The sequence below is a fragment of the Condylura cristata genome, unplaced genomic scaffold, assembly GCF_000260355.1.
Source record: "Condylura cristata isolate star-nosed mole 26May11 unplaced genomic scaffold, ConCri1.0 scaffold00033, whole genome shotgun sequence".
Taxonomy (NCBI): Eukaryota; Metazoa; Chordata; class Mammalia; order Eulipotyphla; family Talpidae; genus Condylura; species Condylura cristata.
In genome coordinates, this window is record NW_004567134.1 from 10,323,551 (window position 1) to 10,346,903 (window position 23,353).

Genomic DNA, 23,353 nt, shown 5'->3' on the forward strand with positions numbered 1-23,353 from the left:
GAACTCATGTGGAAGTGGCTTTAGCTTCTTAGTGCTGCGCTTAATCCGCTGCGCCACCAGGGAGGGCCACAATGTCAATTTTCTTACTTGGATAATAATAATAGCACCATTTTTAAAACCTAAGTGAGGATTAAATTAGATGGGATACCAAGAGCTTAGCACACTAGATGAAATCTAGAAATTGTACAATTGTGCAATCCTAAAAAGAGGCAATCAGTGTCAAATCAGTGGCAATATTTTTTCAAGTTCCACAGAAAACCTTTGAATTGGTGATGAATACTATTTCAGTTTTTAAACATCCTGATGGCCTTCTGGTTACAGCCGCCTCCATCCTCCATCCTATGCATTAAGTGTAATTTGGGGCACCGTATGTGCTACAGTGTTTGCATTGCTGAGAAATATAAAACGACTGAGACTGGTTAGTTCCACTGCTCAAATTATGGCCTTTATTGTGTCCAGGCCAGTTTGCTTTAGCACCAAGTAAAGCTACCTCCTTTGTCAAAAAGGTAGACAGCTCTGAGGACTAAAGCCAAGTCCCTGCAGCCATGGTGGTCGAGGATCCACACGGATCCACAGAAGTGGAACCCAGGACTAAGTTCGCTCTTAAAAAGATCCCCCTCTGCCACCATCCCGAGCCTGTTAACCGGCAGCTAAAATTCCCAGCCACTTTTTCTAAATACATTATAGATGTAAATATAGTTTGTATTAAGGCGCATAATAAGGACAGGAATATACATTAGCTTTCCCGCTGTGGTCTCCTTTGGGATTTAAACCACACGCAGTAGACGAAAGCACAGAGCCGGGTTAGGCCTGACCATGCCCTTTTGCAATGGAAATATCACGTAATGCATGCAGTTATTTTAATGAACTCTCTGCTTTGGGTTTGTAATGAAATCAGGGAGTTTGTCTGATACATAGAGGTTCTATATTTGTCATGAAGGTGTTATGGATAAGCTTCCTTCTGGCTATAGACAAATCGCTTTCAATTCCCTTATTTTCTTCTTTGGTTACAATATGAGGAAATGTCAGCAAGTTGCTTTTCCTAGCAGATTTCTAAGATCCAGAAAAGTCTGTGCTGAGTTCAAATGAATGTATGTAGGATTTCATTTCCCTTGGGAATGTACACGGAAATAAAAATCTAATTAATTCAAAATTAAGATTGATTTTCATATTAGAGATTTACTAAGATTAATTTTTGAGTTTAAAATTTAATAATCCCTTCTTCAGTTATGATTTTATGTGAAGCATTAGATCTAATCTGATTCTTACCACAGATCTGGTGAGACAGGCAGGCTATATTTATCTTAAATAGGGCATTCCCTAGAAGCGACAAGTCGTGGTTTATTCAAAACAACATGTTTCCATTGCTGCGTGTTATGAACAACTATGAGACAAACTCTAAAGTTTCCTGAAATTTGTAAGCGGTTTCCCTAAAAATTAATTGGAGCAGATTCCAGATTGATCTCATTCCTCTCGTGAAGTGGGAGAGTTCAGCGGGAGCCATGGCGGGAGGCCTCTGTGGCCGCGTCTTTGGTCAGCCCATAGCACTTCATCTCGTCAAGGCAGCCGAAGCCCTAGAACGGCCTCACTTAGGGCAGTTCGCCTGCAGGACACTCTACTTTGAGGGGTTCCCGCTCGGGCTTGTCGAGCAGGTCTGAGCAGTCCGGCTCAGGCCACCTCCTGGCTCCTTGAGATGATTCTGCTGGTCTGTGCTCTCAGTCCCAGGCCTTCCAGGACAACCGCCTCTCAGAATTCCTCATGGAAAAATTTCAAAAACAAGCTCCATACGTAGCCTCTATCTTCTGAGGCTCCGAGTTAGAGCCCGTACTTGCGATTCTCACACGACGCTGTGCAGCAGCACACTCTCCAGGCTGGAGAAAGCACACGTGGCCATGGCCAGACTCCGCCAGGCAGGCCTGGAGCGCGGAGCCCCTCGGGCCGTGCCCTCCTCCCCTGCAGTCTCGTCGGCCCGCGCTGCCCTTGCTCAGCCGCAGCACGTGGGTAGCTTGAAATCAGGGAAATTGCAAGAGCCGCCCTCTTTCCAAAAGCCAGCATCCCACTGCCAGTTAAGAGTGAAAAGATTAGATGTGGTCAACAGATACAGGACGTGCAAAAAGCCAGCAGAATGATGTCTACAGATACGAGGTCAGAAAGTAAGCAAGTCATTCCACTTACTGCTCAGCCGTCCTTCGAGCCAGAGGTAACAAGAGACAGGCATCCTCAGGCAGAAAAGCACTTAGGAAATATAACACCAGAAGGTCTTTTTGAAAATAGTAGAATAAGTTTTGAGTAATAATAGAATAATAGACTAAAACAATAATAGAAAGAACAAAATCAAATGAAACGCTTAGCAGTCGGCACTGTAGTAAAAAGTGGTGGGTGCATCTTAGGGTCCCGTCATTTAGAGCAGAATTCCAAGACCCCTATTTGCAGAGGAAGGATTGTTGGAGATCATGGTTTCAGGACAAAACAAAATTAACACGGAGGTTGTAAACTTTAACAAAACACAATGCTGTCTAAAATGGAGGTAAGGGGAGTTGCATGGGGAAAGTCTTACAGTTTGGACTTACCAGTAAGTGCAGGAAGTCAGGCAATATTATCTAAAGTGAAGCACGTGACTATTAAAAGCTTCAAGAGTCCAGTCTCCATCCACATTTTTTTTTAAAGATTTATTTATTCATTCATACAGAACTGGGGTACAGGCCAAAGGTGCAGGGATGGTGAGAGGATTCACCAGAGACAAAGCGGGGAGCAGAACAGGCAGATTGACCAAGTCCACTGCTGAGGGGAGCAGGAGAGATCTGCTGCGCCATGTGGGTCACCTCCCTGGCCGGAGATCAAACTCACGCTGAAGCGTCTGCTGCTGGCTTCATAGTGCTATGCTTCAACCTGTTGTGCCTCCCGGGAGGGCCATAATGTATAAATTATTTCTTCCAGGCTTATGTTACCAATAAACTTGATTCTCTCACTGGATTAAAAAATTACATTATTATGATATCATCTTAATGTGGTTGAATATTAGAATATACACCCTTTCCTTGCTTTAACTTACTCGTTCATTTGTTTATTAATGTTTTTGCTATTTTATCTAATTTTAAAATTTTATCTTATTGTGCTAACAATGATCCATCCTCTTAACAAATTTTCCAAGTATAGCTTTGTTGATTAGAAGTACAGGGTTGTACAGCTGATCACTAGGACTTGTTCATCTTAATTAATACTTCATGCCCTTTGATTAGTCACTGCCTAACCCCCCTCAGCCAGTCCCTGGCAGACACCATCCCAGCCCTGAGTCTATGAGTGGATTCCAGACACCTCACGTAAGTGGACTCACGTAGCATTTGTCTTTCTGTGACTGCCCTGTTTCGCTTCGCATCACGCTATCACCTACATTCATATTGTCACAGATTATGAAAATCAGCTTGCTTTTCCAAAAGTAATTTGTTGTAAAGATTGGCGTTGTTCTGCATTTTTATAGTGTTTTAAATAATTGGTTTATTAGAAGTCAATCTCATCTGCTTTGCATTTAGACTCTTGTGAAGTTACATATCGCCATGTCTGAAAAAGTCCCCTGGGTGAGAGGTTGAGAGTGAAAAAGGCAAATAACATCTTAATATTGTCATACAAGTAGCTTCGATTTTTGATTCTCCTGAAAGGGTCTTAGGGACTTCAGGGGTCCTGGGCCACTCCCTGAGAACAGTTCTTCTTGGCTCATCAAGTGAGAGACTGACAGAGCCAGCATTAAATATTCCTGGGCATCATGAATAATTTCTCCATTTGTACTGCCCTGTTAAACAAATTTTAATAAACTGGAAAAAAGGATAATGAAGCAGCAGGAGCGCTTTCACGAGTAGGGTACTCTGAGGTGAGAACAACTCTCTTTGAATTTTGTGGGTGTGAAATCATTAATAAGCAGAAATAATGTTGCCAGTGTTACTGTAACAGCGGCAGTCTTCCCGAGATGCTGACTTTCAGGCTTTCATCCCCATCATTTTATGTGCTAAGTAGGTGGATGCAAGATCTTGAAATGGTTTGAGGGGGTCTCCTGTGGGGATAATTGCACAGAGAAGTATATTCATTTACTTATATATTTCCCCCCAGGAGTTGGCGAGCTTCGAAATCAGTTCCCCAAATTCCAGCTCCAGCCCTTGCAAGGCACAGCAGTTCTCATCACTGAGGAATCCCAAATAAGATGCAAATTGCCTGATAAATTATTTTGTGTTACTCTTCAGTTTTTCAAAAAATAGTCCTTAGAGAGCTGTAACATCAGCAAGTGCAATCAGCGCCTTAGAGCAGTTGATTTTCAGCCTTTAAGTCATGGAAATAAAACCTTCAGACCCTGGGAGGGAGAATGACAGTAAAATGTACCCTTTCCCAGGCGGCCTAGGATTTCAGAAGACATCTTAAGACGGGCTGTCCTGTGTCAACATTCTTACACGTCAGCTCTCTCTGGGTCAGCCTCTCTAGTACTATTGAATGCATCTATTCCTTTTCGTTGGATTTTCTCTCCGAAGATATAGGATTGTTTTTAGTAGAATGGCCTGTGAAAAATTAGGTGCCTTCGTAGAGTTCTCTAATGTACCAATGAAATTAACACACTTCTGGTTTTCTAGTGAACAGGCAGTAAAAGCCCTGATGAGCCTGAATTTTTATTTACATGCACCTCATCTATTCTCAAGATTTATTAGAGCCTCCAAGTTTTCTAGCTTTTCAATAGGATCTTATTAATTCAGATCCTAAAGTCAGAAATGGGCAACATTTCTCCTTTTAACGCTGATTAATTTTCCCTTGTCTATTGTTTAAAATGATCCCTTTCACTTTATTGAGTGAAGCCACACAATACCTTTGCTGTTTGCACTGTTAAATTGTTATAAATTGTCACCAATTATCACACCACCTTAACTGTGAGAGGCTTGTGTTTTAAAATGAGTTTTACTGACTAGGAGAAGCCACAGCCATTTACAAACTATGAAGTACATTTCCCCCTTTGTTTCTGTAAGAAATGTTCATCCTCCCTAGGATCATACAATTGGATGCATCGCTTCAACTTTGTTCCCCATGTGATAGATGAGAAACAGGAAGTCCACATAGTGTCAGGAGACATCAAGAGATGCAGCCGAGGTCTCAGGTGAGCTCAGCCTTCCCAGTCTGGCCCTGTGCTGGCCTACAAGTTCCAGAACTTTCTAACTTGTCGACACTATCTATAAAGTGGATTAGGAGGAGCCCTTTGCAGGCTGCTCGAGGCACCTCCAACTACCCAAGACTAGGCAGCTGAGCCCCACCTTCACCTCAGGAGTCTCCAGCCTCCAACGATTTACCCTCTACATGGCTGCTGACGTGACCTTTTACATTGAAAACCAGAGCATGTCATTATCTGCTTAAACCCTGTGTGGCGTTCTGTGGGATTTCGTGTACAAAAGAGAAAGCTTTCCACGTGGCCTACTTGGCACCCTGCTGCCCAAGGCCAGCCGCAGCGGAACACCCCCACCTCACTCCTGTTGGGGTGACTAACCACCCCAAGTTGTCTGGGGCTTGCTGGGGGGGGGGCGTCACGCCCTTCCCCAGGGTTGTTACACTGGTTTTCTCTCTGTTTCTCGGACGTGCCCTCCTCTTGTACCTCAGATGTACCTCAGATGTAGTACAAGCGCCATAGCCTCACTGTGTCCCTGCTTAGTCCTCTGTCTTCTTCAGGTTGTGGTTTAAATGTCGCTGTTCTCAGAGAATCCACTCCCTGTGAGAGTTTGGGGAACAAGGTTGCTGACAGAGGTCAGTGTTGGAGGAAGACTTGACCTGCAGAGTCAAAAATCAGATAGTAAGTGTGGGCTCTTACTCCTTTGACCGGCACATAGTATCTAGAACAAGCTTCGCAAGAGCTTTCTCTTCTCACCATGGGGATTCTGGGCTTCAGTGTCCATGACATGTTGTGTAATTGCCAAGTTCACTATGGACGGGCGCACTGGAAACAACCAGAGATTTGAAACAGAGGCTACTCCCAGCTCCATGGCGCATCTGTGTTTATCCAGAGTGACGGTAGCTACTATATTATCTCTACCAGAGCTTGACAAACTCTCTTAAATGGTCTTTTACTTTTAGCAGAAAGTAGAAAGATTTTAGACTTTGCAGGTCATAATATCTCTGTTGCCACTGCTGTTACAGACAGAATAAAACACAGACAGTGGCACTTGATTGCAAAAGCAGGAAGCCCAGCTTTGGCCCACCAGCCCTAGTTTCGACTTGTTCCCATCATTTTCTGCCCAGGGTCCTTGCGAGAAGCAGGCTCATAGATGCAGAATACTACTGGGAAATGGAAACTGGAAGAGATTTGCTTGGGAGATGACATGGTCTCCTTCCCTTCGTTGAAGCGTGGCTTTGATGTTGCTGAAGCAAAAACTTTTAACACTGTTAGCCATGCAAACGTCCAGCAGTGCAATTCTCCCTAGTTATGAAATCGGGCAAAGGTAACTTTCAAGGGGCCGGGGGGCGGGGGTGTGGTGACTTAGCACAGCTGTTCATGAAAAGAATGTGATACAGGTCAGCGGGTGCCCTGTGTGTTCCTCGAGGATGCCCAGGTACAATCACCTGTGCTTGAGGGGACAGCAGCTGGCTATTTCCCGGAGAGGCCACCGAGCCTGTTTTCTGCTAGTTGTTCTTTCACTTGTTGCACAATAGTGGGAATGTTTGTTAGCTAAATCTAAGGTAAAACTCAATAAACACCATGACTCTTCCAGAACAGTACAGAAAGGGCCCAGCCCAGGTCAGAGCGAAGGCTGAGAGACATCCCGTGTCCTGCAGGACCCACTTCCGGCGGGGCTCGAGATTCGGGCTGGGTGACACTGAGGCCCAACTGGTTGGGGCCAGATCAAGTTGAAATGTAAATAGTCACTGCGAAGTACAGGTCCACGAGAGCCAAGACAGGATTAGCACTTTGGGAGATGAAAGCCATGGTTTGGGGATAACTTGCTGTGCACCAGCAGAGAACGAATGCAGTCACTTCCATTGAACAGCTCTTTCCATGACAACTTCATGCTTTTAAAAGTTGCGTTTTAACCTCTGGTTAGGGCTCTGGATGTTATTTGAAATGCTTTGTGGTTTGTGTATGGTGGGGGTGAGGGTTGAGGAGAGGAGGAGGAGAGGGCGCTGGCAGGTGGTGAGAAAGACTGCAAGGAAGTGTAAATGTTCACACCGAGTCGCTGCATCTATGGGTTGATGGCCAAACTGAGTGACTCTCTTCGAAGAACGGCCAAGCACATTTGTAGTGAACAGGTCTCACTATGAATAGCCCTGGATTTGGAATCAGAAGATGTGGTGTGGGGTCTGCGCCTTTCAAGTACTACGGCAAAGAGGTGCAGTAACTCTAAACACTTTGCGTGGGTGGCACAGAGCCCACACCACCACCCCGCACTGTTGTGAGCGAGGCTTGGTGAGCAAATAGGTTTGAAAGCACGTTGTGAATTGTGTAGGGCCCTACTAATCGTTGTTATTACACATTGGGGATAGATAAATAGACACTTTTCTAGATCCTATAGGCCATGCAAGAGTTTCTTTGAAACTTGATTTAACTTGTTCTCTGAGACCAGATCCCATGGAACAGGATGCATCCTGGTCAAGAAAGGGCAGGTCACCCACAAAGTCCAGTGGAAACTTTACCCACACAGAGGCCTGAACTATGTGTATGGTGGGCACCTCCCTTAATTAACCACATTTGCATGTGCGCCCTGCCCACAGAATCCACACACCAGGCTCCCCTGGGTTTTCCTCTTCATCGGCCTGTCTTGCTATTCTCGGTTTGCCTGTTCACACTGACAAACTAAGACCGTATTAGCACCAGCAAGCATCTTCCAGTGGCTTCCTGACTGCCTCTTGCTGGCCTGTCAGCTGGCAGGTGCTGCCACTGGGAAACAAATATTTTCCAGAAGAATGGTAGTGGAAAAAATAAAATCCTACCCCAGGCTTTCCTTGGAAAGGAAACCCCATTTGGCTTACAAGCATTCTCTGCCAGGAAATAAGTCGCTAAGTACATTCCAGGGTTCCCCAGCCACTATTAATGAGAAAGCACAGCCAAATTCAAATGAGAGAGAGGTAGAGGCTTTACTTTGATTGCAAGTTAAATTATTCAGTTTCATGAAAATCTCTGTTGTCATCTCACTTCTCCTCACACTCCGTGTGGCTCCTGCACCATGGCATCTCCATCATGCTGAGTCAACCAGCAGCCAGGCTCTCAGGCTGCACTTCAGACCTCGCAGCCAGAATCTGCATTGCGTTAGTTCCCCACGTGACTCGTCTACACACTGGTCGGGTCCATTACTCCATGCCACGCGCTTGCAAGCCTCAGTGTGCAGAAACAAGCTGAAAGCACCTGTATAGCTCAGGCACCTACTTTTAGGCTGGTGAGTTACTTCTATTACCCTTTTATAGTCAGGACCCACTTGCCTGAAGCCACGGAAGTCTAGGTCTCCTGCCACCTGCCACGGCATCTACTCCTTGAGGGTCTCTCTCCACTCTTCCCATTTCTGCTCCAGAGGGGATTCCCTGGTCTGCATTTATTTCTCTGAATCTGATGGAGAAAAGACAAGTTTCACATAGTTGTTTTGACTTTTGCTCAGCAAACCAGAAGGAAAAACTTCAGAAGAATGTTATAGTTTTGCCTAAGGGAGAATCATCTTGACACGCAGATAAAAGCACCAACTGGGGAGCTCGAGAGTGATTTGTCTGTCTCTCCGTGTGTCTTTCTGTGTCGGGGTGAGGAGTCTTGAGTACACTTGATCAAGTAGATGTCACTAGCAAAAAACTTAGAGCAGAACCTGTTATTCTGTATATAAAAAAGATTCTGCACTGTACTTAATTTAGCCTTCCACACAGCAAGGGTCATGAATATGCATTTTGACTAAGAAAACCACTTCTTTTCACAGCCTCCTGTGTGATGCTGTAGGCTAATCTAATCAGCATGGCTAATTTTAGCCATCATTTTGAGGGTTATTTTCGAAAAGGTCAGGGTACCGGCACTAACCTGTCTCGGTGTGAGAGAAGAATGCGTCATCGGAGAGGTGTAAAAGCAAGCAACAGCTGAGCCCCCACTTGCCGTGCCGCCCCCGCCAAGACTAGAATGGTGTCGTTTGAATTTGAAGTTTACTCCACTTGCAGTTGGAGGTGTGGGCAAGCAGACAAACCGGAGCCCCGATGTGTGGCAGAAGGCGCTGGCTGCGGGAGGCCCAGGGCCAGCCTGTGTCTGGGCCGAGGGCGGCCTCCGGCATGATGTAAACTCTGCTTGCAGACATGGTGAAGGAAGGTGGGACTGGCCCTCCCGGTGGCGCAGGGGGTTGGAACACAGCACTGCAGTAGCTGGCTACCGCTGCTTCAGTGCGAGTTCGATCCCCTGCCCCTGAGGTGGTCTACATGGCGCGGCAGACCTCTCCTTACCCACCCGCTGCTCCCCTCAGCAGTGTACTTTGTCGATCTGCCTGTTTGCTCCCCACTGTTTCTGGTGAATCCTCTCACCACCCCTGTACCTCTGGCCTGTACCCCAGTTCTGTATGCATAAATACATAAAAACCTTTTTTTAAAAAAAGTCCTTTCACTTGTTCAGACTCTAAATAAGCTAATAATATTTAAAAAAAAAAAAAAAAAAAGGAAGCACCTTACAGGTGAGATCTGATCCGGCAGGTCCTTTGCGACTCTGGAGGAGGCAGAAGAGGCCTGGACCAGGCTAGGATTCAGTCAGTGCCAGAGCAGGAGACATGGGGGTGTTATTGGTGGTCTTAGTGGGGGTCCTGGCCAGGGAGGAGCAGAGGATCACCAAGGTGAAGTGACCCACATCCCAGGGCTTTAAAGAAATCTAGTTGGTTCCTTTCAGCCAGGACTGCCATCTCCCAGAAAATCGTGACCACACAGCCCACGAAGGGAGCGAGGCAGCCACTGGGTGTCCTCTGGGTCTCTTAGAAAACACGGAGGTGGTTTTTTGGCCACATACATTCTAATCTGCAAGAAAGGGGAGATTGTGGACATCAAGGAGATGGGCGCTATTCAAGAAGGAATGGCCTGCAAGTGTTACCATGGCAACAAGGGAAGAGTCCACAGAGTTACCCAGCATGCAGTTGGCACTGTTGGAAACAACAAAGGGCAGGATTTTTGCCAAGAGAATTAATGTTCGGATTGAGCATATTCAGCACTCTAAGCACTGAGATAACTTCCTGAAGTGCAGGAAAAAAAGTGGTCAGAAAAAAACAGAAGTCAAAGGGAAAGGTACTTGGGTTCAGCTAAAGCACCAGCCTGCTCCACCCAGAGAACCACACTGTGGGAGCCCACAGAGGAGCCGCACCTCTGGCCCAGGCCCTATGAATTCACAGTGTGGGTGGGTGGGGAAAATGAAAGACCTCTGGGCTATAAAAACTAAGCTAGTAAAATTCAGAATGAAGTATGCTCCCCAGTGGGGTGAGAGTAAGAATATTCTAGAACACTGCTCTACCTTAAGATCCGGTTGGACTCTCTGAGATGGCCAAAATGTGCTGTAATCTTGTCACCAGTGGCTCTCGAGCACTTATGATATGGCTAGTACATGGAAGAACTGATTTTTTAAAATTTATCTCATTTTCATTTAAATTGCCGCATGTGCCTGGTGGCTGCCATACTGGATGGGACAATTCTAGAAGAGCAAGCAACACTTTAAAGGAATGAAGTTGTGAAGCAAGAGCAAGTTCAGGGGGGAAATACAGAGAGTCTGAGTTACAAAAGCCAAATCCTGACCTCAGGGCACATTGGAGAACCATCTAGAACTCATCAGAAAAATAAAGCTGCCTGGACCCAGCCCAAGACCACCCAACCAGACTTTCTCTAGGAGCACGCCTTTAACTGAGGGCTGCCAAATTCTCTGGTGGGAGGAGAGGGCCAGCTGACAGTAGGCCTTGGCTGCCATCCTCAGGGGAGGGTGGGAGAGTGACTGGCGAGTGCTGTGGGCAGCTTGTGGCAGCCTGTGCAAGATGTGAGGGAAGCCGAAGGTTGGGATAATTCCAGAAGCTAAGTGTTAACCCACTGGAGACTTCATTTTTCCTTTGGAGTCCGAGCAGGTGAGCGTGTCCATTTCACGGGGAGCTGTCCCTATTCTTTCCTGGACTGGACATTTGTTCAAAATGCTCCTTAGCAAGTGTGTGGTTGCAAGACTCCCATCTCACTAAATGTTACGATAATTGAAAAATTATAGTCGCTTCCCAGGGTCCTGGAAGGGGGCTCCCTCTAATGAAATAGATCAGCAGCCATTTGCAATTCAAGGCTGCGGCTTCCCTGGATTCTTGGCAGGGACCCACAGTGTCTAGAAGAGGGGATGAAGAAGGGGGTGACTGGCTTTGCAAGTAAGATCACTGTCCCTGGAGTCTGCTCTTTGCCCCGGTGACCTGCTCCTGAGCGTCTTGATCATTCTTGATCAACCATGGAACCAGGACACCAGCCCAGACCCAGACTCAGCTGCTGACTAACTGCCTCGCCTTTCATGCTTCAAGTAGGAGGAGCTGGCTTTGGAAAATTAAAAGGAAAATACTGTGCGCGTGAAGTGTACAAACTAACAAAATGCCTTTTCCAAAAGAGTGAAGTCCAGAGTCAGCCCTTCTGATGGTGCAGGGGAGGATGCGTGTGGGGGTAAGAGAGCCGGCCAGAGCTCCTGGGACATGAAAGGCAGGGGCCTTGGATGCTAACGGGTGGAGACCTGCTCTCCCCATGAAGGACACATTGTCTCTGTCAGAGGACTGTTTTCTCTGACTTCAGACTTAAATGTGTCTTTTACCAAGTGATCAGGATATAAGCAAATGGCAGCTTGGCCCTCCCGCCCCGTTCCAGAAAGATCTGTGTGGCCCATCTGGCACTGTCTCCATCATTGCTATGCAGGCTGCCCTCGCTTGGCTCTCCCTCTGGTTTGCTGTCAGGCTTCCACATGGTATATGAGCGTGTTTTTATTTGAAGTGGTCACATCCTAGAGCAGTGGTTCTGAAGGTGTGGCCCCAGAACCAGCTTCCCTGGTCACGTGTTAGAAACGCACATTTCCAGGCCTCATTCAGACACACTGAATTAACAGCTCTGGGTGGGGCCCAGGAGACCTGCATTTCAGCACTCTGCAAGTGACCCCCCACGCTTGCTCAAGTCCCTTCCTAGAGGAAGGGATTTCTTCAGACCTTTCTTAGACCTTAGACCTAGACAGGTAGCTGCTTCTCTTTTCCTCCAGCGTGGATTCACGACAGTAGGTCTGTGCACAGGCAGCTGTTATTGGATTCCTCCATAAACACCCTCGTCACTGCCCCCTTCTCCCCACTTAATGGAGACATGGCCGCCACCCCAGTATGAGGTTGACTTCAGGGGCCAAGGAAATGAAAGCAGTTTATCACAGGCCATTTTCCCTTCAGTGGAAATAAATGCTTCTGACCAGGCTGCTCACTGAAGCACATGGCATGACACCCGGTGTGAGCCGACTCACGCTGCTTTTGACTTTTCCCTTTGAACAAGAACCCTTTTCTAAGTAGCACCGAGTTAGCAGCACTCATTTAAAAATTCTCAGGGATGGATTCATTCCCTCTGTTTTGTGATTTCAACATGTGTCGGCTGGCACGTTTCCCCTGATCAATTCTCTCTCCTCCTTCCTTAGAAGGAATCCCTGGTAAGAGAAGGAAAGGGCCTGCAACTCAGCCCAAGGAACTGAGCTATGCAGCGAGGGGCTTGATATTTAGCATGAGAAAGGTCTTTCTGTTGTAGAGCTGTGATCTGGCCCGCTGCCTGCTTTTGTAAATAAAATTTTATTGGCACACAGCCGTACTCAGGGAAAGGGGTGGGGGGACAGGAAGAAGTGGGGCAAGAGAATGGACAACTCTGTGACAGAGGCTCAGCCGTTGAGGGGGAGGGGAAAGGGAAGGCAGGGAAAGGACTCTGTGCTTCTCTCCACAGCTCCACCCTACCAGTCCATGCTGGACTCCTGAATTGTCCTCTCAGTAAATACGACACTTACTCTCCTCATACCAAGGAAAGATTTTTATAAAATGTGGTCTCTGTAGTCAAGTTATCTATTTCATCTGCTACTCAGCTGAAAATCAATGATCTGGAAGGAAAACAGGCTGCATCAGAGCTACCGGACAAAGTTACAGGACTGCCCTTGTGGGCAATTTGCAACGGCAGTTTTAATATGAAATGTAGCTTTTGTCTTTTGAACTGACTGGCTTTGATTCCACTGTACTGCTTCTTGTGGGAAACCACCAGTAGTAAAGATTTAAAAGTATTCTGCTGGCAGAGAATCTTCACCCGTTAAGTATTTTACTTTCAAAGGATTAAAGAATCAGTTAATGAAAAGTCCATCTGTATAGATGTATAAAGTTTCCCTAAATGCTTTTTTAAGATCGGATTATTATCATAGCCACTCTGATGTCAATTTTACTGGAGAAATTGGAGTTTAAGAAGTTCGAATTTTTTGCCCAGCTTTTCATGTAAAAGTTGGGAGAACTTTTATTCTATTTCCCCCACCACATAGAAAGTAGCAACAATGGGCTGAAAATAGTGCTGTGTGTTACAATTTAGAAGGTAGTTTTTTTTTTTTTAGATTTATTTATTGATACAGAATGGGGGTACAGGCCAGAGGTGCAGGGGCGGTGAGAGGATTCACCAGAGACAGAGTGGGGAGCAGAACAGGCAGATTGATGAAGTACACTGCTGAGGGGAGCAATGGGTGGGTCAGGAGAGGTCTGCCGCGCTGTGTGGGTCAGCTCCGGGGCAGGCGGGAATCGAACTCGCATTAAGGCAGCTGTGGCCAGCTTGACAGTGCTGCATCCTAACCTGTTGCACCACCAGGGAAGGCCCTAGAAGGGTAATTTTTTAAGGCAGGGTAGAAAGCCAAACTTGGAATGCTCAGTTTTACTGTGATAGGGTATCTTTGTATAATTTCTTGTCCAAGGATATTTCCAGATCCCCATTAGCAAGCTGGAGTTGAGATCACTACTTGTCTGTGTGGGTGGTGAGTGTGTGATCGAATCTTGGCCTTTCTTGGCTGAAGACCACTTGAGCACTGACTGTATTTTATAGTTGGAAATAATGACTTAGGTAGTCACTTCCTGTTATAAACTTGAGCAGATCATCTTTCCTTTATTTTAATGCCATATCTTAATATGAGTAAGCAGGACGTCAGTGTGAGTTCCATCTCAAAACCTTCCTAACCTGTTAGAGAAAAACTGTAATGTTTTCCTCAGCTTGCCAGGTTGTCACTGTTACACATCTGAGCCATCTTGACTGATGTCACTGCTCGTATTTTCTCTAAAAAAATACAATCTCAGGAAGAATGCTTATATAGTTCCTTTTGATTTGCCTCTGCAAAAACTTTATGAGATTGGGCAGTAGGGCTTTGTGGCCAGGGCATCTGATCTGGTTTGTGCTCCAATGTTTCCTCAGTTGTAATGATTTATGCCTCCAAAGGTAATGACTTTGACGGAGATCAACCCTGCAGCATGTGATTGTAGACAATCATTCCTCTTCCAGTGTCATTTTGCTGAGTGTTTTTTACTTTTAACCAGATGCTTTCTGGAAACTAGGATTCAGCTCTGCCACACTAATCAGCACTCTGTCGGTGCAAGCAATAGATACATCTTTGGGAAAATACAGGGGTTCCTAACCTCTTGTAATTTTTTAAAAGATTTATTTATTTATGCATACAGAACTGAGGTACAGGCCAGAGGTGTGGTTGGTGAGAGGATTCACCGAGACAGAGGGGGGAGTAGAACAGGCAGATTGATGAGATACATTGCTGAGGGGAGCAGCAGGTGAGCCAGAAGAGGACTGCCTCGCCATGTGGGTCAGCTCCCTGGCTGGAGATTGAACTTGTCCTGCAGTGGCTTCGAAGAGCTTCATAATGCAGTGTGCACCAGGGAGAGCCCCGCCTCTTATAATGTTAATGACTGGTGGGACATGCTTGTTGTTTGTTTTCTATTTTAGAGATCCCAGAAGACCCACTTATAGCTGAAAAGTACTATGCAGATGTATTTGATTCCTGTTCTGAAGAGAGTGAGGAGGAAGAAGGAATCTTCTCAGGATCACAGGAAGAGATGGAGGAGGGACCACAGCCTGCTTACAGAACAAACCAGGTACACGCTGCTTCCCAGCGGCTGAGGGGCTGTCCAAGGTGCTGACTGGGCGGTGACTTGCTAGTGTCAAGTCTCAGCACCTCAAGTGGGGATTTGCAGGACTAGGACTTTTATTCCAGAGGATCCATTGACAAGCCTTAGTTTAAATAAATCCAAAAGTAGGCAGAGCATTATGGAATTCTGAGAATATATTCTGCACTATGTCGATGAGGGAAGGGTGGGGTCTCTGACACAGGGGTGTGACAGGGAGGAAGAAAACACACTACATTGTACATGGAGGAGCACTCCATATACAGTTATTGGATAAACAATACAAGTGTATCTTGAGCAGGAGGAGATTTTTTACAATATACTTTTCTGCTTGGTAATCAGATAGGTGAATCATGTTCCAGAGCACAAGTTAGTTCTGCACTTAGGGCATGGGCCTCTCAGGGCTATCCTTACGTAGAGCATGGAGGTCTCTGAGTAGGTGCCAGTGCCATAAATCTCTTTAACCACAGCAAACTAAGCCCCATCTAGGACACAGACCAAGAAAGAACCATGGCATATGATTTCTCTGTTGGGTGTCTGAAGAGAAGGAGAAAAGCAAGAGAGATATGTGAAGAGAAATCAGGTGACTTTCATAACCCAGTAACCTTCCAATCTTGAACTTTCGTAAAGTATAGAAGCTTTCTATTAACTGGGAATTATTAAGCTGTTAAAGTAAAAAGTCCATCAAGGGACATCCCTATCAGTAGAAACTTAATCTACAGAGAAGATTGTACACAATCATTTAACCACTTTATTAAAGACTAAGTAGTCATCACCATATTTAATAAATGAGACCAATAAGAGAAACTGTCATATTGTGTATAAGAAGTGGAGAGAAGCAGGCAGGGAAGGGAACTAGAATGGTATAGATACAGAGCTAGGCAGAGAAAGGATGAGGGGGAGAGAGGAAGGGAAAGAGAAAAGATGAGAGAAGTTAAAAGACAAATAATTGAAGAGAAAAATAAATACAAGATAAATACAGTCAAGTTGGCAGGAGATATGATTTAGCGTGTCAAAACAGGAACACTCCCCTATACTCTTCCCCATTTTTTTCCAGTGGTTGTTGGTAGACAACAGCACCTCTAACTACAAATTGAAATTAAGATTTTCTTTGTGTCTGCACCACTGTCCCAAACACTGAGACAGAAAACGATGGCACTGTCACAGACTCTCCACTCTGTGCCTGCAAAACACATAGTCAGTTTTATCCAAAGCAACAAGTAGTAACATTTGACCCATGCGTATGATTACTTTGAAGTGTTTTTTAATAAAAAAGGAAAACTGACTCAGCAAACCCCATGAATAAAATATGTGATGAGCACCAATGGGTCAGGAGTGGAGCTCTGCTAGATGCACAGAAGTCCTGTCTTGCGCTTGGTTGTCGTAACAGTAGGCTGGGGATCGAATGGCCTAAGCTTCCTCATTTGCCATAGGTTACACCACCATTTGCAAGAAGCCTAACTTCCCTGGCCTGGTGTCCTAATCTGTATAAGGGGGAAATAGTGTCTACTGCACAGAGTAGTTTTCAGAGTTAAATTAAGTAATCAATGTAAAAATACCTAAATTCCTGCCCAGGATGTAATAAATTAATCACGCAACCTTAGCTGTTACTCTTGATGAAGTTACCTAGCCGTCCTGTGACCTTTATAGAAAGCTACCCAAACTCTCTAATGTCACAGTGAGATTTTACAGTTGTGGGGTAAACACACATCCCTTCTTATTTCTTAGGGCGGGTGATAAATACAGGGCAGCACCTGTGCTGCCTGGGTTGTGCATCTGTCACGTGTTGTGTGCTGCAGTGTGGATTGTCAGTAACCTGTCGGGACCGCATGCTAAGCCCTCTCGCGTACATGATGGTGTTTTGTTTCACAAAACCCTGTTGGGTAGCTGATCTTATCCCTGTGTTTCCAAATGAGAAAACTGAGTTTCCGGGAGAGAGAGGACTTACCTGTGCGAGGGAGGGGTCAGAATGGAGCTTCAGGCCCAGGTCTAGCTGCTTCCTAAGAAGGCGACTGACGTGGAATGGACCTGGCAGAGTAGAAACAGGAGTGGAGGTTCACACAGAGTAATTCGTGTTACTCTGTGATTTGTGAGACAGGTCATTTCCCCTCCCCCATTTGTTTTCCCCAGTCATTTGATATATCTTCCCCCTCCCCAAGGGTGGTGGCCGTGGGGCTGTGAGAGGTTTTCGATCCTTCCTTCTTTGTGTTGTTTTATCAGCTACACAAGGCACAGTACAGAACCTCTGCCGAGACCCAGCTGCTCCGCTTGTGCATAGGGCAGAACCTGCAGCCATCTCTTTTGGTTTCTTCCCGCACCAACCCCAGTCTTGCCCTTGACCCCTCAGGTTGCCCAGGGTCCACTTAAGTGTCCATCCAACCCCATCATTGCATCGGAGTGGCTTCCCACTCCTTCAGGGGGGACAAGAGCTGCATCCTTTTGATTTCGATGGAAGAAGTGCTTTCAAAGAGCAACACGGGCTTCCTTGGGGTTGATTGCTGAGTCCCTGTGCCCCCCACGACGATCTTTTCAGCAGCATCCCTGGGCAGTTTTATAAGGCCCCTAATTGTTATTGCTCGGCAGTTGTTCCGCTGTGATAAGTGGAGCATCAATCACACCTTTATCACAAGCCATTATCATACTGTTGATGGCCTCTCTGGGACGCCTGTGGTCACTGAATCAGAACCAGCTTCTCAGATCTCAGGAGAATGGAGTACAGAGCTGTCATCATAACAGGTCCTCAACAGAATCTGTGGGACCTGTCACTGCAAAGTGTGACATGTGCTCTAGAGGACATGTATTAGGCTGAGACTGATGGGTGTTTTCGTTGGCACTTCTGTCTTTCCCTTACTGCCGTGACCATCACTTCACTCTCCGAGACTAATCAGTGTCCACACACCAGCTGCACACATGGCCAGCAGACTATGATGACCCGATGCCAATGCCCTTGGAAAGGACTGTTCAGCGAATATGGGTTTTCATTGACGCTCGCTTTAGAAGACTCTTAGCACATGGTGTTTGTACTCGCTAACAGGAAGGGCTGCAGAGGCCATTTTCCCAGTGAGTCCTGAAGTTTTCGGCATGTTTCCTCTGTATCCTCTAAGGGTTTTGAAATTTCCTCTGCACAGTGAAGCACAAGAAAAAGCAGCAGTGATCTTCCGCTTAGGTGGTGTCGGTTATAAATGGAGACAGGCTAGGCAAGGCCTCACCTGCTACTGAGAGTCCTTGGCTCAGACAGTCAGCAGGATCAGTGCCTCTCAGCGTGTCCTCTGCTAATGATTATCACAGTAACAGCTAACCTCTCCAGAACCTTCAGTCAATGCCCAGGACTTTATATGCAGTGTCAGTGCCACCCTGGGGAACAGGCAGTAGAGCATCAGGTGTGCAAGCAAAGGGCCTGTGAGGTAGGCAGCGAGCACCTCCAGCCATAACACTGGGCTGCATCTTTGAGGGGAAGGAAGGAGGGAAGGAGGGCGGGTGAGGACCTCAGGGATGCAAGTTTGAAAGGGTGTTGGCCAGGTCTGTAGGAGCCCCGGGACCAAGACTGCCCATTAGAGAAGTCCACAGGGGCAGGGCTGGCCTGACTCTGGGGTTCCCATGATGCTCCACTGGCTGGGAGCACCTGGGAAGAGCTTGGCCGTGGCGTCCACGCTGCAGCGGCTCCTGAAGCCACCGCGGCTGGAGACCGTGAGCTCACTATACTACTAGCTTCAAGTGTGAGCTCAAAAATGTATGTCTGTGGATACCTCCAAGGCAGTGGCCACCTCCGTGGCTCCCTGCTTTAATTCCTGGCAGTGATCTTTTGACACGTGCATTGTAGTTGAACTTCCAGTTCAAGTAGAATTTAACTGGCCAGGATTCAAATGGGGAAGAGCGTGGGTGAGGAAGACGAAGGTGGGCGAAAGGAAGAAAAGGTGTCAGACACTTCTGCCTGAAGGGTAGTGTGCAGAAGGGAAGGCCTCCAGTGAGAGAGAGCTGAGAGCTGTAGCCCAGAGCCGCCTCGTCCTGCTTCTCCATCCCGAGAACCTCTCTTGGCTTTGATGCATTGCTCTCGACATATGTTATTCCAAGACACATGTTTTTCCATACACTGGAGTCCCTCAATGAAGTCAGCTATCTCATTTGATGCTCCAAAAAGAAGCTGCACTTGGGGGTATGTTTTCTATAGTTGATGGTCAGATTAAGCACTGACTAAAGACCCGGGTCTCTTGAAAGATGAGACTGTTGTGATAACCTCACTTTGCCCAAGAGGAAACAGAGGCTTCGTCAGGGGCAGGAACTTCTCCAGGCCACACAGCTAGTAGCTGGCGGAGCTAGCTGTCAGACTCTGTCTTTACTCCCTTCTCCCTGCACAGCAATTTGATTGAGTAAACACACTAGGTTTGAGACAAAGTCTGAGGAGCTCTGCATTTATCTGGGCCTGTTTCACTGACAGAATGACTGAGTAATATTCGAGGCAAAAATGTGCCATTTTCAGAAAAAATGCCGAGTTATGAAAATTAACACCCCAAAGAGCCTGCCTCTCACACCTTTATGGTAAACAGATTTATCACCTCTTCCCCTTTCTTATTTCTTTCCTATAGAAGCTGCTAGAAATCTTGAGTCCACGTAGTAAGATTGATTTACCTGCTGTTCTGTACCATCTGACCTAATTCACTTCATACTTAGAAGCAGGCACCTTTTGCCTTGGATTGATCTTAGCGGTGCCATGAGCAGGGGAACACCACCCGCCCCCTGGGTTCTTCTCAGGCTGGAGAAGCAAAGAAATTAACATCAAGCAAATGAGTAAGAGAATAGACCCAACTTAATCCCAGACAGATGAAGAATTGGCATGACTGTAAATCCCAAATGAAGGGGCAAAGCAGGGATGTACATACTGAGCTGAGGGGTGGGACCCAGGGCTGGGCTGTTGAGGAGAGGCGTCTCCGTGACAAGGAGGGGTTGATGTCTTAGCACAAAACCTTGCCACTGCATGTCTGCCCTGCCTTAAGATAAGTGTCTTGGATAAAAGGTGATCCCTGAAGATGCCCCCACATCTAGGTAGTTAACCTGCGTTCTTTAGCATTATAATAAGTTTGTCCTGAGGCCTGCAAGGCCTCTACTGACTGTAGTTCCCTATAGCAAGGTAACACATATTAGAAAAAGCCTACTCTGGACTTCTGGGAAAAGTCTGTCTGGACATTTTGGGGAGGGCCAGGCCTCCAGGAGTCATCAGTTCTGAGTGGCAGCCAGCACCACCCCTGCAGCTATGGATTCATTTGTCTCAGCATGCACCACGGTCCACTTCTTTGTGATTCATCTACATGGAGAAGTTTCATTGAGTCTTGGAGTGCTTGTTTCTACTGGAAAGAGAGTGTGAGTCTCTTTTCATGCTGCTTCAGCTGTGAGAACAGAGTGAGACACCCCTGAGTGCTGTTGGGGGTGCCCCACTTCCTCAGGACCGGCCACAGGGAAGCCCGGGGCATGCTGCCTACTGGAGAAGCAGTGGTCACGGTTTGCCAGACGCCTTAGCCCCAGGAATCCTCATGAGCCCTTTGGGAGTTGATGTCTCCATCCCACTTTACCAGTGAGAAAATTGAGAAACAGGAAACGACTCCTCTGACCCGGTCACAGGCCTCTGATGGAGCTAGGAGTCAAGCCAGCAGGTGCTCACTGGGTCAACTCGCAGACACGCTGGTGAGTCTAGAACTTAAGGTCTTAGTTGGTAAAGGAAGGCCGGTCCTAAAAGAAGCTCCAACACAGGTAAAACAGAACAGGATCTGATGATTTCATATCCCATTTCAGGCACAGGGCCAAGATTCCTCTGACTCCAATATTCAAATCAGGACAAAACTAGACCAAGAATGGAAAGTTGTCACCTGCAGGAACGAAGCGTGTGTTACCTTTCTCTTTCTGTTCCAGTAAACCTTGCTTAAGTTGCAGAACTTTCTCCCTTTGGTATTGGCCATGCAGCTTGTGAGGAGATAAGTAGCCACCCAGGAGTGCATGCGTGGCAGGTGTGGTGGGGGTGGGGGCTGACTGACAGACTTTGCTAGAATGCCAGGGCAGATCAGCCTGAGCCTCTCCTCAAGATGCATCCTGCGCTCCCAGGCTGGCGTGGTGAAGCCCCTCCCTCCGCGTGGCTCTCTTTGCTTCTGCTCCCCCTCTGCATTTCCAAACTGTCACCCAAAGGGGCTTGAGAGTTCTGTCCTGGGTCCCCAGAGATGTCTGTGAAACCCTAAAACAACCCCACAGATGCCGACGTGCGCGAGCCTGAGCGTTGATAAGAGACAGCTGCAGTTCGGAGGTTTTTAATAATGCAGAGTAAACAGGCATTAGCAGCAAAATGTGGACGCATTAGCAGTCTCGGTTCAGCGATTCCGAACTCAGTGGCAGAGGCGGTTCGTGTGAAAGGAGCCTGGGGGCTCGTTTGCAGTTTGAGATCTGCAGATGTGACTCTGTGTCCCATCGCTCCTTGGGAGAAGGCAGCCATCAGCGGTGACCCAGGAGCTACGGTGTTAGCTTCCTGATGTTAGGGCGGCCTCCACAAAGGTGCCGTCAGCTCCATCCTAGGGCTTTGTGCTGAACGGCATCCTCTGTCTTTCTATGAATTATGAATGCAGATAAACCGGGACTTGGCTTCTAATGAGATCAAACTGAGATGTGAAAGGTATGTCTGAGTGTGCAGAAAATGGATAAGGTCACCTTGGTGTTTTGGCTTCTGTACTTGGTGACATTTTTCAGGGCTATTTGTGGGTATGGTTTGAAGGAGCGTGGACGACAGCTTAGGAAAGCGACTGGCAGTGAGGAAGCGGGGTCATTGCCGGCAGCATTTCTTTACAGAGCGCGTGTTTGCGTGTCCGGAGCTTTGGGTCTCTGGTGGTGAACCAAACAGACACAGCCAAGAGTCACTTCTTGGGCCTCTCACGCAGTCACTTGTATCACAGTGTTCTCTAGACCAGCAACTCTCCAATGTGTATCTTCATTCTTCAGTTCCATCCCCTGGAGCTCTAGACTCACAGACCCTGCCTGCCTGGGCATACTGAGCTAAATTTGCCCAAAGACAACCTGACTACCCCAGCCCCAGCCCACCACCCCCGCCTGCTCCCTAGGCACCCTTGACTCACCCTTCCTCTCACATCTCCAAACAAAACCTGCCTGTTCTGGTTCAGCCTTTGAAGTACCTTTAGAATTATGGAAGCACCCTGCTGGCACAGGGGTTAAAGTGCAGCTCTATGAAGTGGACTGTCAGCAGTGGGAGGACGTAGCGTCCAGAGCCACTCCCACTCACGCTCCGAGCTCTCAGCCCTGGGAAGAAGACACTTCCTGGCCGCGAAGCTGCCTGTCTCCCTGTCTGCCTGTCTGACTGGGTGGCCGTCTTCCGAGCCCGCTCTGGCTAGGCCTTTGGGAGTCCGCACAACCCACGTGCCAGGAGAGCGTGCAGGTGCTGGTGGAGACAGATGGTTGTGCTTTCACCGCCTCAGGGGACAGAAGCAGTCAGCACAGAGCCTGCTGGAGCCTCCGGGGAACGTCTAAACATAGATGTCGCTAAGAGTGTCTGTGCCAAAACAGCCCTCGTCCCAGACTGAGGGCCGATGGCAGGAAGCTACCTTTCGTTGGTTCATTTATTCACTCACAGCTCATTCTTCGGGGACACCGTGCTGTAGGCTCTAGGCTGGTTGCCAAGCTGCCCACCTCCCACCAGACCTCTACCCACACGTTCAGTGCACAGAGAGCTGGGTGAGTTGCTTCCAAGTGCCTAGCTTGACCTGCTTCCGCTGGAGCAGTTTATCTCCGGCTCCTCAAGTCTCAGGCTTCTCATCAACAAATGCTGTGGGTTTCCTTCTAGCCAACTAAGAAAAAGCTCCTGTCCTCTTACCAAGAGGAAGGAAGACATTCACTGGCGAAAATGAGAAGGGAACACGCAGCTTCTTTCCTCTCTGCCTTGCCTCTCTGGTCTCTCTTTTGAAATCTTCTCCGCTATGTAAAGCACCTGTCTCCCTCATGCTGCTTAAAGGTTGCTCTTCAAGTTGTGATCTAGGGCCCGGCTGCATCAGAAGCTGAGAAGTTTGGTCAAATCCAGAATCTCAGCCTTCACTCAGACTGCCGATGCAGAACCCACATTTTTTTTTTAAAGTAATATAATAGTTGGACCTCCCTGGTGGCACAGTGGGTTACAGCACAGCACTAAGAAGCTGAAGCCACTCTAACGTGAGTCTGATCCCTGCCGTGGAGGTGACCCACATGGC

The 23,353-nt window shown here is 47.2% G+C and overlaps 1 protein-coding gene across 1 annotated transcript in view; it reads left to right on the top strand.

Annotated features, from left to right (window-relative positions):
• The window catches only part of NEK11 (NIMA-related kinase 11), a 155,934-nt gene that overhangs the window by 83,765 nt on the left and 48,816 nt on the right, over positions 1-23,353 (top strand). The window contains exon 16 of the mRNA XM_012732067.1: positions 14,947-15,095. Within this exon, the coding sequence (XP_012587521.1) occupies positions 14,947-15,095 (149 nt within the window). The remainder of the gene's footprint in view (positions 1-14,946; positions 15,096-23,353) is intronic.